General features: G+C 41.5%; 1 protein-coding gene across 2 annotated transcripts in view; it reads left to right on the forward strand.

Moving 5' to 3' along the window:
• Positions 1 to 446: 446 nt before the first annotated feature.
• DDI2 (DNA damage inducible 1 homolog 2) overlaps positions 447 to 15,419 on the forward strand; it is a 42,155-nt gene continuing 27,182 nt past the window's right edge. The window contains exons 1-4 of one of the 2 annotated variants that reach the window (XM_020873668.2): positions 447 to 719; positions 8,691 to 8,820; positions 11,460 to 11,696; positions 13,501 to 13,627. In XM_020873668.2, the coding sequence (XP_020729327.1) occupies positions 582 to 719; positions 8,691 to 8,820; positions 11,460 to 11,696; positions 13,501 to 13,627 (632 nt within the window). In that variant the 5' untranslated portion in view covers positions 447 to 581. The remainder of the gene's footprint in view (positions 720 to 8,690; positions 8,821 to 11,459; positions 11,697 to 13,500; positions 13,628 to 15,419) is intronic. The other variant, XM_020873662.2, reaches the window with a different exon arrangement.

A 15,419-nucleotide genomic window follows, 5' to 3' on the forward strand; every position in this document is an offset into this window, starting at 1 on the left:
CTTTTATTTTTACGCATTTCTGTACCCACGTGGATATTTGCCAACTGACACTCAAAAAATGCCTGTTGGATGAATAAATGAGATTTTGGAGTCCTCCGCAGACGTTACTTATCAGGTCAAGTGATGAAAACTTTTTCCTTTCTCCTCATCCTTTTCCGGGCCCGCACCCTTCTTCCCTCTCTCTTCCCAAGACCCCTCCAACCCTTTCCCGCTTCCCGCCTCCGCTTCCCAGCCCCGCCCCTTCGCTGCGCCGCGGAGGCGGAGCGGGCCAGGCGGGCTTTACGGCATCCGCGTTGCGGCGGGGCGGGGCGCCGGGCGGCCGGCGCGCTTGGCGGCAGCGGTGGGAGGCAGGCCGGCAGGCAGGCAGACGGAGTCGCAGGCGGGTGGTGGCGGCCGTGCTTGCTGGTGAGGGCGGGAGGGAGTGAGTCACTGAGCGTGTGTGAGGGAGGGAAGGAGCGGGCGGGCGGGCGAGCGAGCAACCCGCGCCGTCAGCCTGCAGCACCAGCCAGGCCCCGCCGCCGCCGCCGCCCCGTCGCTCCGCGCCGTGGCCGGGCCGAGCCGAGCTGGGTCGGGCCCGGGCCATGCTGCTCACCGTGTACTGTGTGCGGAGGGACCTCTCCGAGGTGACCTTTTCCCTCCAGGTCGACGCCGACTTTGAGCTGCACAACTTCCGCGCTCTGTGTGAGCTCGAGTCCGGCATTCCCGCTGCTGAGAGCCAGGTACGCTGGGCAGCGATCGGGGCCTCCCTGCGGAGCTAGCCCTCCCGCCTTGGGGCCTCACGCCCTCCCTTTGCTGCTGGTGAGGAATTGGGGAGGTGGAGGGGAAGCAGGATGGCCATTCCCAGCCCACCCCCGCATCCGGGAGAGAGCTGGAATCGGTAGCTGCCCCCACACACCCCGAGCTTGGGGTGGGGTGCTGGGGGAGGGAGCGGAGAACCTGACCGCATACGCACCCACTGCAGCCTGATAGGCGCGTGGACTGTGGGGCGCGTCCCACCTTCTGGCTCTTTGGCCCCTTCTCTAATTTCCTGAGTTGGGGGTGTCATCGCGGACCTAAGAAGAAGCCGTAGGTTTGCGAGAGTTTATACATCCTGCTTCCCCAACCAGAAATACCAGTTTAGATCTCTGTGGTAAATGTTCACCTGTTTTTTTGGAGAGGGCTCCTGCCTCAGTAAACTTCATTTACCTTTAAATATAAAGATTTACGCTCTAAGTGAAAGGAAAAGTTTGAGACTTGCACCGCCTTGTTTTGAAGCTTTTGGAAATTCTCTTTTTCCCTGCCCCATGCGTTTCTGGTTAAATTATTATTTTTAAAGTAATTATTAGTTCACCTGAACTATTTCTCTGGTCTCTTCCCCCGTAGTGCGTCAAGATTCCTTTCTTTTAGATCCCAGTTAAGAGTCTGGGAGAGTTCAAAGCTGAGTACTTCATGAGGATATTTGCTTTAAAATGTGCCTCAGTGTGATTGGGTTGTTTCATTTCCCTTAGCCTGCTGGAAAGAAATTCGACTGCTCTTACATTTTAAGTAAGCAAAGTAATTTATTCTCAAAAAATGCGTGTAGTCTGCCACCAAACAGAATTGGTGACTATAACTCCCTGGCCTTCACACTAAAACATATAAATCCTGACTTGATAAGTGGACCTTGAAGGACGTAGTCTAAACATTAATAAAATTATAAAAGTTGTCCAAGGCCCTAGAAGGTAAATCTTGATTTCCTACTGCAATTATGAAATAGTTCCAAAAACTGTTGCCTCATTACAGCTTGTTCTGCCCTGTGTTACGGCAAACAAATGCGTCAATATTTTGTTCCTAAGTATGATTCCTTTACACTTTGAACTTTAGAACATTGGCATAAGCTGAGCATCAGGAAAGACTTTATTTTGGGTCACAGTGTGTCACTCAAATTGACATTCTGGCAAAATATACAAAGTTATTGGTAAAAGGGATTTCTTGGAACTTCTAGAAAGGCATCCAGAAAAACTCAGGATCCACTTCCTGTCAGTGAATCCCTCAGGTACAGAGCTACAAAACCGTTTAAGTGGGGAGGGAAAATCAACTCAGATTTTTGAAGGTGGCTTTTTCAGTTGTTCTCTTCCCTTTGGCTGTTCTTTTACCCTGCTTACAATCACCAGTTGGTTAAGTGGACTAAAAAAATGTAAATTGATTTTGTTGTTGGGCTTGGGAGAAGACAAAGATTGTGATTTCTGTATTCCTGCACTTTTTGAGATGGCTGTAGCCAAAAATGTAAATAAATTGAAGAGAATGTCAGAGTGAAAGACGATTAATTGTATGGTCAAGGCAAGCACTGCCCTCCTGCGAGACAGGTTCGGAATACCTTACTAATTGACCATTTAGGCTAAATCCAAATGCTTTCTTATTCATTGTCAGTGTTTTGGCATTTACTTCCTTCCCAAGCCAAATTAGCATATGGAAACCTGGTCCCCAACCAGTGTTAAGCCTGCCATACGAAGCCAGTAAACAACTCCTGTTTTTCAAGTTTCTTCTGTTGGCTCCGTTGTAACCCAACGCAGTGTCTATTTTAGGTTGTCTGGTGGTCGGTTGTCTTTCAGTTGCTTGCCCATCAGGCAGGAACAGGATCCACCCTAGACACTTGAGTCATTTCCTTTCACCAAATCATAATAGTAAACATCATTGTAGTTTTTGTACACATGCATATTATTTTCACTTACTTGGGGTATTCCCTTCTACTCCTTTGCCTCCCAGGGTTCTCCCCTGTTATTCACCTCCCCCTCCTCCCGCTCAAAGTTCTGGTCTCTTTACCTTTACTGTTCTTATGTACCTTCTCTGTTCTCATTCCTTCACTTCCATTTCTGATCCCGTATCTAAAGGGGATTTTTTTTCTTGTTCCACACTATTTCTTCCTGTCACTGTGTTTTCAGACCACTGGTCTGCAAACTTTTTTGCTTATGTACCCTTCTAAGTAAAATGTTTTGAAATATTCATCTTTGTGATACATATAACTAATATATATGAACTCGTGGTATATGTATAATATGAATGCTTGTATATTACATGTATGGATAATAGCTGTAAACATCAGTTATATACATGAAGTAATTCCTTAGGTACAGTATAAACAGGCCCAGGATAGAATTTAAGGAAGGATAAACTAAAATAGAAATGAAAATTCTAATATTTTCTATTTTCTTCCTGCATCCTTGAAGAACTGTCTTGAATGACTGACCCACATTAAGGATCACTGGTTTATAATACAGTTTTTCAAGATTGGCATGGATTGTGCATGAGGGTACAGTGGGAAAGGGTGTTAATTTTTAACAGCTCTAGTCATTGTAGTAGTTAAAATGCAGTGATAACAAATTTAGAATAGACACAATCTCTATTTGTACATGTGATTAAAGCTGGGCACGTTCCATCTCTTAACACAAGTGTGGGCTTGGAAGCCAGGCATAGCCCTGTTTGATGCTTTGATGCAGACTTGGCTGGAGAAATTTCAAACAATTGTAGGAACTTAACTTCACTTGCAGTTAATATCTTTGCATTTTTGAAACATTGTTATAATTTACCCATGTAGGTGGCATGTGGTTAACAAAAAAAAGTGTGCAAGGTGTGTAAGTACTCTCAAATGAAAGGCATATTTAAATACCAAATAATAGCAGTAACTGTATGATCCTGGAAATGAAGCTGCACACAGCATGTTCTGTGGTTTGTAAAACACTATTTTAAACCACTAGAAACTGAAAATTTCTTTTGTAGCTGATTTTGGCATGCTTGTTTTCACAGGTAATTTTCATGTATTTCTTTTCTATTAAATACTAGGTGTTCATTACAGAAAACTTGTAACATACATAAAAGGAAGAAGAAAAACACTATTATTTATTACCTTATAACTCAGATTGCTGCAGTTTATATCTTAGTATATTTTTAGTATATTTTTTTCTTCTTATATAGTTAAAATATATCTTTTAAACATATAGCCTGAACTGTAGTAAACAATTTCATCCCTTACTTTGTTTAGTCAAAGTACATTGTCAACATTTTCCCAAAACAGTTCAGTTTTTTTTTCTTTCATTTTTTTTTTTGGACTGCACTGCACAGCGTGTAGAAGTCTTAGTTCCACAACCAGGAATTGAATCTGTGCCCCCTGCAGTGGAAGCTCAGGGTCTTAACCACCAGAATGCCATGGAAGCCCCTCCCATTAACATTCAAATCCTCACAATTTATCATTTTAATGGCCACATGATTTATCATCATATAGATGTATTACAATTTATTTACTAGCTTCCCTGTTGCTGGGCATTTTAATTGGGGGCATTTTGAAGCAGTTTTGAATAACATTTCCATGGATACCTTTATACTTAAGGCTTTGTTCCCATTTCTGATTTTCTTAGGATAAATTCTTAGATATGAAATTGCCAGATTTTTGAGAGGCTTTTAGTAACTGTTGCCAAATTATCTTCCAGAAGGGTTGTAAAAGTCAAGCTGACTGTTAACATGGGATAGTATGTGTAGATCACTTGGTATATAGTGCATTTTCAGTTAATGGTAGATAATATTATGAAGCTGTTCAAATTTGATTCTAAGGGTTTTGTGGCTGTTGTATGATCCTTACTGCTAGAAATGTATTGTTATGATACCTGTTGATTGATTGATGTCACTCATTCAGAGACCAGGAAACTGGAAACTGTTGACATCCTACTTAAAGGTTCTGGAGTCATATTAATTAGTCTATCGCTGAATGTTGGCTAAGATGAGAATTCAGTCTCCAGGGTGTCTACGCTGGAGTAAGTACTAAGAGTTGAGCCAGTTTTGGAGATTAAGGCTTGTAGCTATATAAATTTTCCTGTTGTATGTTCTTATAAATGGTAAAACTTGAATGTTGAGCCTTATAATCTTTAAGCTGCATATTGTGAATGGTAGAAAACATCACCAGTGCCACTATCAAAACTTGTTTTAACTGGTAGAAATTTGAAACCATTTATCTCCTGGAGTCTCATATTAAGTTGAAAAATCATTCAGACTTATTCTGGGACGTGGGTTGCAGAATAATTGTTCCTTAGATTCTTAAGCCTGTTTTAACAACAATAATAACAACAAAAGTTCTTTGTGGCAGTTATAATTTCAGCTAAGCTACTATCTCATCTGTGCCCTTGGACTAGAATGGTATATATCTGCTGCTTTGTCAGTATGAAGAATATTTGCTCCTTACCCACATTCTCCAGTCTAGTGTTTTTAGGAAATTGGAGCAGATAGCAGTCTTCCATATTTCATGTACATGTTTGAGGGTCATGACTACCTGAATCTTATATTTTTATTGTTAGATCAGGCCACCTGCTTCTTAAATTATGTTGTCCACTGAGGAAAAACTGTTTAGCTAAACAGTGATAGATTGATGTATGGCATCTGTAAAATGGGAATCCAAAGAGTGAGGTGTTGCTAGTGCTCCTTTCTTCCTATTCAGGGCAAGGGGTACACTGGACAGTGGACGTGTTTTGATCCCCTGGTGAGTAGAGGCCTTTAGTGGTGCACGTGTACGTGCTCAGTCGTGTCCGACTCTTTGTGACCCCATGACTGTAGCCCGCCATGTTCCTCTGTCCATGGGATTTCCCAGGCAAGAATTCAGGAGTGATTGACATTTCCTCCTTCAGGGGATCTTCCCAACCAAGGGATCGAACCTGCATCTACTTTATCTCTGTGTTGGCAGGCAGATTGTTTACCACTGAGCCACCTTTAGTGGTGATGGGTGGCTTAATAGCTCCTAGAAAGGTCACCCGGCTAATTCACCAGGCCACGTTGGACTTCTGTTCGGGGAAAGTTGTGTGGTTCTAGGGAAGAGTGTGGCTGTAAAGTCAGGCAGATGTGGTCCCAGTCCCAGTTCTCTTAATAGTCTTAGAGCCTCAGGTCACTTAAACTGTCTATCAAATGAGACAGTTAATGTCTGTTTCATAAGATGGTTGTGAGACTTAAGACAAGAGAATATGAGAATTAGGCGAGAAACTGTGAGGACCTAGTAAGATGCTGGCTCTGGTAGGTGCTCACCCAGTGATAGCTGTCTGCTGTTTTAATATGGCTTTCCATGGAGTATTTCCAGCCTGAAGAAAATTCATTAGTCTTGTGGATTGAAGCATTCAGATTCTCCTGAGTTTGATTTCTTTGAGTAAGTAAGTAAATGTTCTTTTATAAAAAGTGCAGTTAGAACCTGTTGACTGATTATGTGTCTCTAAATATACTGGTAGTTGAATTTCTGATCCTGGAAAATTGAATTTCTTACCCAGTAGGCCTTAGGCCACTGGTACCTCCATTATGGTTGCTTCACAAAGTTGAAGCCCCTCTGTTGGAGCTGGCTGCATAACATTTCTCTTGGTATGCTTCTTACTGCACACCTCACCCCAGGACACTTGTCACTTCAGATTTGTGGTTGTTTTTAAAGCAGTCCCAGAAGTTATAATACGAATCTCAGATTGTATTGCAAACCATCTGTGTTGATTCTGATGTACTTTTACTATGAGATACATGCTTAAGTGGGCTTCCCAGGTGGCTCAATAGTAAAGAATCCACCTGCCAATGCAGGAGATGGAAGATGTGGGTTTGATCCCTGGGTTGAGAAGATCCCCTGGAGTAGGAAATGGCAGCCTGCTCCAGTATTCTTGCCTGGATAGAGAAGCCTGGGGGCTATGGACACCACTGAGCAACTGAGCACAGTAGACAAGGTACTTATTAAATTAAGTAAGGGAGTGTGAATAGGTTGATAAAATAACAGTTGCAATCTGTTGTAGCATGTTTTAACTTTGCAGGTGAGGGTAAGAACTAACAATACTTTATCTAGTCCTGTACAGAACTTATAAAATAGAATTCAAGCTACAAACTCTGCAAATCCTTCTTTTTGGCTCAACCCTGGAAGTATTTGATTTTGGAAGCAACTAAATTCAGTTTCTTCTATTTCTTATGTAAGTGCAGATTCTGAAAGCAGATATGGCAGATCTTTTTTTTTTTTCCTAGTTTAAATCCTCTATTTTTCAGGTTCTGTGTCGGGCAGTTTTGCTCTGGGAGCTAAGAGGACATGTGAGGAAACATTATAAAACGGTAGTATAGCAGAAAGACCAGGAAGGGACAGCTGTGTGTAGGTATGATTATCTAGCCGCAGCTACATGCTTGACAAACGGAAAGTGTGAAGTCCAGACCAACTGAGTGATGGGGGCCTTGTCAGAGTCAGGACAGAACTCAGGTTCCTCGGTTTACCGGTGGCCTCGTGGAAAGTGAATCATTAGGGGGAAAACCATTCAGAGCCTCTGTTTATTCTGAATACCTCTCTACGGAGTAGGTCATAATGCAAGGAGGCTATTATGTTCCTTCATGGTAAAATCACAGTGTGTCCATTGTGTGTCTCTTGTTCTTTTCACAGGCCGTTGTTCCATCTGTTTTTATGCTCTCAGGCTTTCTTCAGTGTTTGCTTGCACATCATACAAATATTTTTATTATTGTACATCCCTGATCCTGTTTTCCATCTGTGTTTAATTATGCTTTTCTGAATTTCTTCCACTTTTATCTTCTACTCATAAACATAAGAGTGATAAAAGTTTGAGGATGGTTGAAGAGAAGGAAGAACTTGCTCTTTGGAACCTCTCAGTCTTGCCACAGTGGGAGAGGATTTAAAGGTGGACACATGATGGGTACTTTACTGGTGGGCCAGTGGCTAAGACTCCCAGAGCAGAGGCCTGACTTCAGTCCTTGGTCAGGGAACTAGATCCCATTGGTGCCTCAACTAAGACCCAGCACAACCAAACAACAACAACAAAAAGAAATGGACATGTGGGGATGTCATGTCTTGCAGGGTGACTGGGATTAATGCTGATCATGTTTTTGAAAGTTGCTAAGGGTAGATCTTAAAAGTTCTTATCACAAGAGGAAAATTTTTATAACTCTGTGAGGTAACAGATGTTAACAGAATGTATAGTGATCATTTTACATTACATACATATATCAAATTATTGTGTGTACAACCAAAACTAATACAGTATTGTATGTCCATTATATCTCACTAAAACTTGTGATTGGGGAGTCAACATATTATTTAATAGTATTGTAGTTATCATCCCTAGAACTAATCATTCCCATTTCCCTCTCTGCTAAATATTAAATCTAAAATTGTCTACCTCCCAAAGATCCATTTGTCCTTTAATTCAGCTAATACTTGGGCATTATTCCTCTTCCAGGCCCCTGTTCTAGGCATTTTGGATATGGTGAAAAAAGCAAAGTCCTTGTCTTCAGAGAATCTTACTATTTCACGGGGCAGAGAGACCATATAGAAACAATTATATAATATGGGAAGTGAGGGTGTGTTTTAAGTAGGGTCATTAGGGAAGGACTCTGAAGGGGTAATGTTTGATGAGAAACCTTAAGAAAAAAAATAACCTGGGAAAGAACATTCCTCAGGTAAAGAGAACAAGTGAAACAGCCTTGAGGGGGAAGTTGCTGGTGTTATTTGAGGAACAGTAATCATGGTATGAGATGAGGTCGTGGGGGAACCAGGGACCAAACTATTTGGGCCTTAACGGGAAGGATTTTGGCTTTTATTCTAGGTATGATGGGAAATCGTTGGAGGGTTTGAGCAGGGAGTGACACTCTCCACAGAAGAGGAAAGCTGTGGTCTTTCTGTTCTGTGCTGCTAATTTCTCAGCGCTTTATACTGTTCAAATCTTTTCTGGTTGTAGATTGTCTACGCTGAAAGGCCTCTCACAGACAACCACAGATCACTGGCGTCTTACGGCTTAAAAGATGGCGATGTTGTGATTTTACGACAGAAGGAGAATGCAGACCCTCGACCTTCGGTGCAGTTCCCAAGTAAGGCAGCTTATAGTGATTTCATAGCCCTGGCAAGCGTTAGTAGATAGCATAGTTCCAAGTCTTGGATTTGCCTTGGATTCAGACTACAAGGATACAAATCCTGACCGTGCTGCTTGCTTGCTGGGTAACTTTGGACAAGTTAACTTCTCTGAGTCCATTTCCTCATCTATAAGATGGGTGCTGTAATTAACCACAACTCCTAGAGTTGATGGGAGAATAATGCATGTGAAACCTTCAGCACAGAGCAAGCCTTCTCAGTAAACGTTAGGTTCTGTTTTTATCAGCCATCATTTTATCCCGGGGAAGGACTTGAGAGGCTGCAGGTGCCTGTGCTTCATGGCTGACTTTTGCTGTTTTGTGTTTGGCCATCAGTGACAGGCCTTTGCTGAGCATTTTACAGTCAGCCAGGCACTTGCACCCGCATTTCATACCATAACTGTAATAGGAGAAAAGATATCTCTTGACAATTTCTTACCATTAGCAGATGAAGCTCTGATTTTTAAATAATCATTTCCAAAGTTGCATAGCTAGTAAGTGACAGCACAGGATTTAAAACTTGGTGCTTTCTCCATTACTCTGAGCCTTATGAACATTAAGCAGTTGGACCACCAAGTTCTGTTTTTTTCCCCACCAGCTTTGTTAATCATGAAAAAGAAACTGTTATTTGTTTTAGACACTACACCTAGAATCTGCATTGCAAATTAGGAAGTTTACATGTCCTTGAAATAGTGTGCAGAGTTGTGTGTATATCTGTGCATTTGATGAGGAGATGACCCATAACTTACTTCAGATTCTCAAAGTTTAGGTGTCTGGGTGATGAAAGACTCTAGTTTAGAACACAGTGGTTCCATGCAGCCTGAAACTGGAGCTATGAGAGACCGTCAAGTCCTGTTCCTTTCATTTCTGAATTATGTTATTCCCTGGGGGTTACTGTTAAACTTTAGAAAGAGAAGTGATTGAGATACGCCTGTCAGTCAAACCCAAATCTTCCTCTGGTCAATTTGGTGAAATTGTTAGTTCTGGAGATTCACTGTTTTTTGTTTTTCCTGACTGTGCCACAGGATCAAGAGAAGCCGCTAGATTTGGGAGGGGAGGCAGTCTGGTCTATAACGTAGACAGGTTTTTTCAAAATTATTCTGAAGTGAGTGGACTCTCAAGATAACAGAGTTGAGATGAAAATTTCTCAACCCATAAGGAGGACCCACCCAACCATGTATGTTTTGCTCGTTGACCTAGATTAGCTACTACTGCACAAAGATCATCTTATTCACTTCACTTTTTTCATTGGCTCAGAGTTCATGTGCATGTATACATACACACCCACCCACTGCCTACTGAGGTCTGTTTGACAGAAAGTGCCTAGTTGAACCCATGCTAAGAGGCTGAAACTTCACACATGGGTATAAGCATTCCCTTTTTCTAGTTGCAGTCCAAAAGTCTTCAGGACAGCCCCAAACTTGGAACAGGTGCAGTCATCAGATACATTTTAGGGTTGAAGAAATGTGGGTTCACTCAGTCTTAGCCCATCATTCTGGCTACAAACTTGGGTTCTGTGTTTATTTGTTTTCTTTTCCCTATTTAATAATACAGCTCTTTTTTTTTTTCTCCAATAGCAGCTTTATTGAGATATCATTCACTACCACACAGTTCACTCGTTTAAAGGGTGCAAGTCATGATTTTTAGTATATTCAGAATTGTGCATCCATCACTATGATCAGTTTTAGCACATTTTCATCATCTTTACAAAAAATTGTGTACCCATTAGCAGTCATTCCCCATCTGCCCTCACACCTCCTGGCCCTCAGCAACCATCAATCTACTTTCTGTCTCCATATTTTCCTATTCTGGACATTTCACAAATGGAATCATACAATATGTGGGTCCTTTGGGTAAAGCTCCCTTTTATTTTTCTTTCATTTTAATAAGGTCAGCTCACCCTGGAGTATGGAACCTGGGATGTGGGCTGTGAACCTGTGAAATCTTTCCGTGTGCTCAGCACTGAGAACCTGTGTGGTTCCTTTTCTTCTTTTTTTCTCTTCCGTGAAATGATTACACCCACTGGCTCCCCAGGGTATGAGAAGAGTTAGCAGTAATGCACAGATGAAAGCATAAATTCAAAGCACTAGTATGTGTAGCACATACTTGTAGAAGTTAACATCTAACATTCATTTGATATATATAGTATTCTTTACCCAGGATGTCAGGGCTTTTTGAAGCATATGTCAAAGCAGACTAGGATTTTTCTTAAGAACTACATTCAGATTTATGTGGCTATATTTGAGACTGACTTTGATTTTTTTTTTCTTTTTTTTTAAAACATGAGTAAGTAAAAACTTTACTATCCTGGGATAGTTTATCAACCCCAAATTTGAGATGATTACCATTGTCTCCTTATCCCTACCACCTCCCAAACTCCTGTTTTTCTCTCTCTATTCTTTCCTACCTGTTCAGTCTTGGACTGCAGTCTTTATATTCAAAGTCAGCCTGAGAAAGAACCAAGGAAAGGGCATTCAGAATGTCTGTGGTTACCATCTACTACTAATACATACCACGTATGTGCAAATTGGCTGCTTCCTTCAAATACTTGTTCTTATGGAGTCATTTGAAGTAAACTTTGAATCAATTCTCCCCAACAGACTTACCCCGAATAGACTTCCGTAGCATAGCTGTGCCTGGCACGTCAAACACCCGGCAGCGCCAGCCACCAGGAGTGCAGCAGTCCCACTCAGCTCCTGGAGAGATAGCCTCATCTCCTCAGGGCTTGGACAATCCAGCCTTGCTCCGAGACATGTTGCTGGCCAACCCCCATGAGCTGTCCTTGCTGAAGGAACGCAATCCACCCTTGGCAGACGCTCTGCTCAGTGGAGATCTTGGTAAGCTTATAAAATTGGAAGGCCGTCAAGCTGACCTGAGGCAAGTGGTTTCACAGCAAATGGGGAGAAATTCAGGCAACTGGTCTGTTCAGTCCACTTGAGTCACATGACTTCTTGAACATATCAGTTGGTCTGTGAGAAGTAAATTTGTGCTGCTGTCAAAGATTGGTTAGTTGGCAATAGTGACAGAACTTTAAGGGTATCTAGAATTCTGAAACCCCACTCAACCAGTCCCCTTCGTTCCTCTTTTTTTTTTCCCCTGATTATTTTAGCAGCATATAACCCAGGTACAGATCTTTTTTAATTGGAGAATAGGTGATTTACAATACTGCTTTAGTTTCAGGTGTACCACATAGTGATTCAAGAGATTTTAATTTGTTTTTATGGGGTTTTTTTTTTGCTTTTTTGCAGATACTATTTGTAATAGCCAGGTATTGGTATTTCGGTCTGTTTCGTTAGACCCTCAGTTAAAGAGAGTACCAGTTAACCAGCTGATGCCGGATGAAATTATTTTAGTTCAAGGAAAACAGGTCCGGTGGCATCAGCCTGTATGGCAGAATGCAGCCCCTTTATTCCCATTCACCCCAAATTTAATGATAGTGGGACTGTCACCAGCTGTCCAAAAGTTTATTTGGAGCTGTATTTGAGCCATTCTTGTATTTAACAGAACATTCATTTTTAGTCATCTTTATGACAGTTTTCTCTGTAGACTTCTCCAGTTTTACTTGTGGGTTTGTGAAACCCTACTGATTAAATTTTAGAACAAACAGACACTTAATGATTCATTCCTCAGTAACCATTTTTAAAGTTTAGGTGATATTTCCCTATAAAGAAGTACTTAGATTTTAAGCATACAGTTGATTGAGTTTTGATAAATTAATGTAACCAGCACCCTAATCAAAATATAGAACATTTCTGTCCCCCCTGAAAGCTCCATTATGTTTTCTTCTAAGTCAGTTTCCACCCCTTATTGGCTCCCTCTATTCTTATACTTATCATGGGTCAGTTTTTTCTTAATTTTTATTTTGATATAAATGGAATCATATCTTATGTCCTTCCTTGTGTCAAGCTTCTTTCACTCAACTTGGTGTTTTTTAGATTCATCCATGCTGTGTGTATTAGTTCATATGACCATTATCTTGGTTTCTTTAATTTCTTTTGCAGCATATCTAATTGCCAAAGACCATGATGATGGCACTTTTACCTTTATGCGTTTGAATGTACTCACTTCTAAGAAATATCAAATAAAGGTGGTTCTTGTAACATACATCTTATCACAAGCAGTGTTTTCTCTTTACTGATTTTTCTGCTTAGAATCCATCAGGTAATACAGATAGGCTAACAGTAGTTTGCTTATAATTTATCTGCTTTAAAGCAGAGAGTATTGTAAAAGAGACGAAACTAGAAGAGGAAAAGAGGGACGGTAATGCTCTTTTTTTTTTTTTGGTAATGCTCTATTTTATTTCTAGGTAATAGGATAATAAAGGTGGGGGGAGGGGAGGGGAGGGTCATCTATCTGCCACACTGAGGGTCATTCTCCACTGATTTAAACTGAAAAGTCATCATCTCTGAGATGGTGTTTGCAAATACTTTATTTCTTTACACTAAATTTAGGTAAAAAAGTAATCTTTGCCTCCAAGAATAGAAAGTAAACGTTAATTGCTAATCTTAAATGATTTTTAGCCATCCTTTCTACATCTTTTACAGTTGTATCTTGAGAATTTGTTTGATGTGGAAAAGTACTAATAAAGAGAATATAATGATTCTTAAGATCACCACCACCACCCCCACCCCATTCTTGCAGAGAGATTTTCTAGGGTCCTGGTGGAGCAGCAACAGGACCGAGCCCGGAGAGAGCAAGAAAGGATTCGTCTCTTTTCTGCGGACCCTTTTGATCTTGAAGCTCAGGCAAAGATAGAAGAAGATATAAGGTAATAACTCCTTCGCCCAAAGAGCAAGATTTAGAGAATCCAGATTTCCCAAACTGCAGGTGATCTTATATTCTTTGGGCATCTGCTTTGAGGTGGATTCCTTACTTTGCATTTATGCAAAACCTACTGAAACAGTAGGTTCAATCTTCTGGTTTATTCTCTCTTCTTCCATTTTCCTTGCATTTTGATTCAACATTACAAAGGTACAGCTACCTAACTTAATGACTTTCTCTTCTAAAATTTTAATAAAGATTCCCTGACTTGGAGACTTTCCTGGAGGTCCTGTGGTTAAGACCCAGCACTTCCACCACAGGGGGCACAGGTTTACTCCCTGGTCGAGGAATTAAGATCTTGCATGCTGCACACAGCACTGAAAGCATAAAAAATGACTCCCCGACTAACCCACAGCATGTTATTAAGGCAACTTCACGTCGATGCTCCCAGGACTGAGCAGAAGTCCCCAGTTTGGTGAGACTAGTGGGCTGGCTACTCAAGCTCACTGGGCGCTCCTTAAACATAACACGCAAGCCCTGATTAAATCCAGGACTTGGACATGATTGCATTAGAGAGAACTGTGCAAAGAGAAACCTTACTGTCCTAAGTCTGAAACTTCCACAGTTCTTGTGCTGGCCTCAGCAGATAAAATGACAGAAGGACTCGTTTCCAGCTCCAGATTCTCTGAGGCTGTGGTTCTCATCTGGGGCAACATTAAAGTCATAGGAGAAGCTCTTAAAAATACAGGTGCTTGGGCTTTACTCCCCTATCTGATGAATCAGAATCTTAAGGTGTGGGACCTAAAAAGGCCCAAGGATGCTAACGCCCACCTTGGTCCCCTTCCTGGTCTCAAGCAGGGTGCTGCTGTTCAGTCAGTCCCTTAGAATAAAAGAACAGCTGCTTTCTCCCGTCCCAGATTCAGTTTTTATTGCTAATTGAAGGCCATAGTATGACTAAGAACAGTGTAACTGTAGCAGGACTACTCTTAGGGGCCTGATCATCATCTTTGGTTACTTAAAAGAAGCCTAAAAAAAGCCTGACTTGGTCATTGTCAACTTGGAAGTCACATAAAGGTTTTCTTATTTCTCTGAGTACCTCTGAAACCAAAGAAATGTAAATACGCCAGAATCAGTTAACAGCCCTAAGCCATTCCTGTGTTCTTGTTTGTATAAGCGTTCCCATTAACTGTATTAGATACTATCAACTATCTCACGAATTAAATCTGTGCAGAGAAATGGCAAGATGTTTGTGTTTTCTGAACTAGACCACATTGCAGCTGTAAGGGAACCTGACATAACTCCTCTGGGGCAGTTGCATTCAAGCCAGGAAAGTGGGGGTGGGGGCGGAGAGCGAGGAGCATCACAGCCAAACCATGACATGAAGATGTTGGAGGAGAAGTGCGGTGAGGCACATTCACGTGTCTCATGTTTCTTCCCGGGGGAGGTGAGGAACTGGGACCAAGCATGTCTTCTTTTAAAGGAGAAAACCTTGTGTCGGTGAAGTGACACAGAGCCTAGGGTAGCCAAAGTAACAAGTATTATTTCAGGCAGTTTTTTTGTTGAAACTCACCTTGGTTGGAGTCAATGTAAAGTTAGGAGTGCACAACTAATTTTAGGGGTTTTTTGTTTGGTTGATTTTTTTAAATTGGAGTATAATTACTTTACAATGTTGTGTTAGTTTCCACTGTACAACGAAGCAAATCAGCTGTATGTGTACATATATCCTTCCCTCTTGGACCGCCCTCCCTCCTACCCATCCCTCCTCTCTAGGTCACCACAGAGCTCTGAGCTGAGCTCCC

This window comes from Odocoileus virginianus, chromosome 11 (assembly GCF_023699985.2).
Source record: "Odocoileus virginianus isolate 20LAN1187 ecotype Illinois chromosome 11, Ovbor_1.2, whole genome shotgun sequence".
Classification (NCBI taxonomy): domain Eukaryota; kingdom Metazoa; phylum Chordata; class Mammalia; order Artiodactyla; family Cervidae; genus Odocoileus; species Odocoileus virginianus.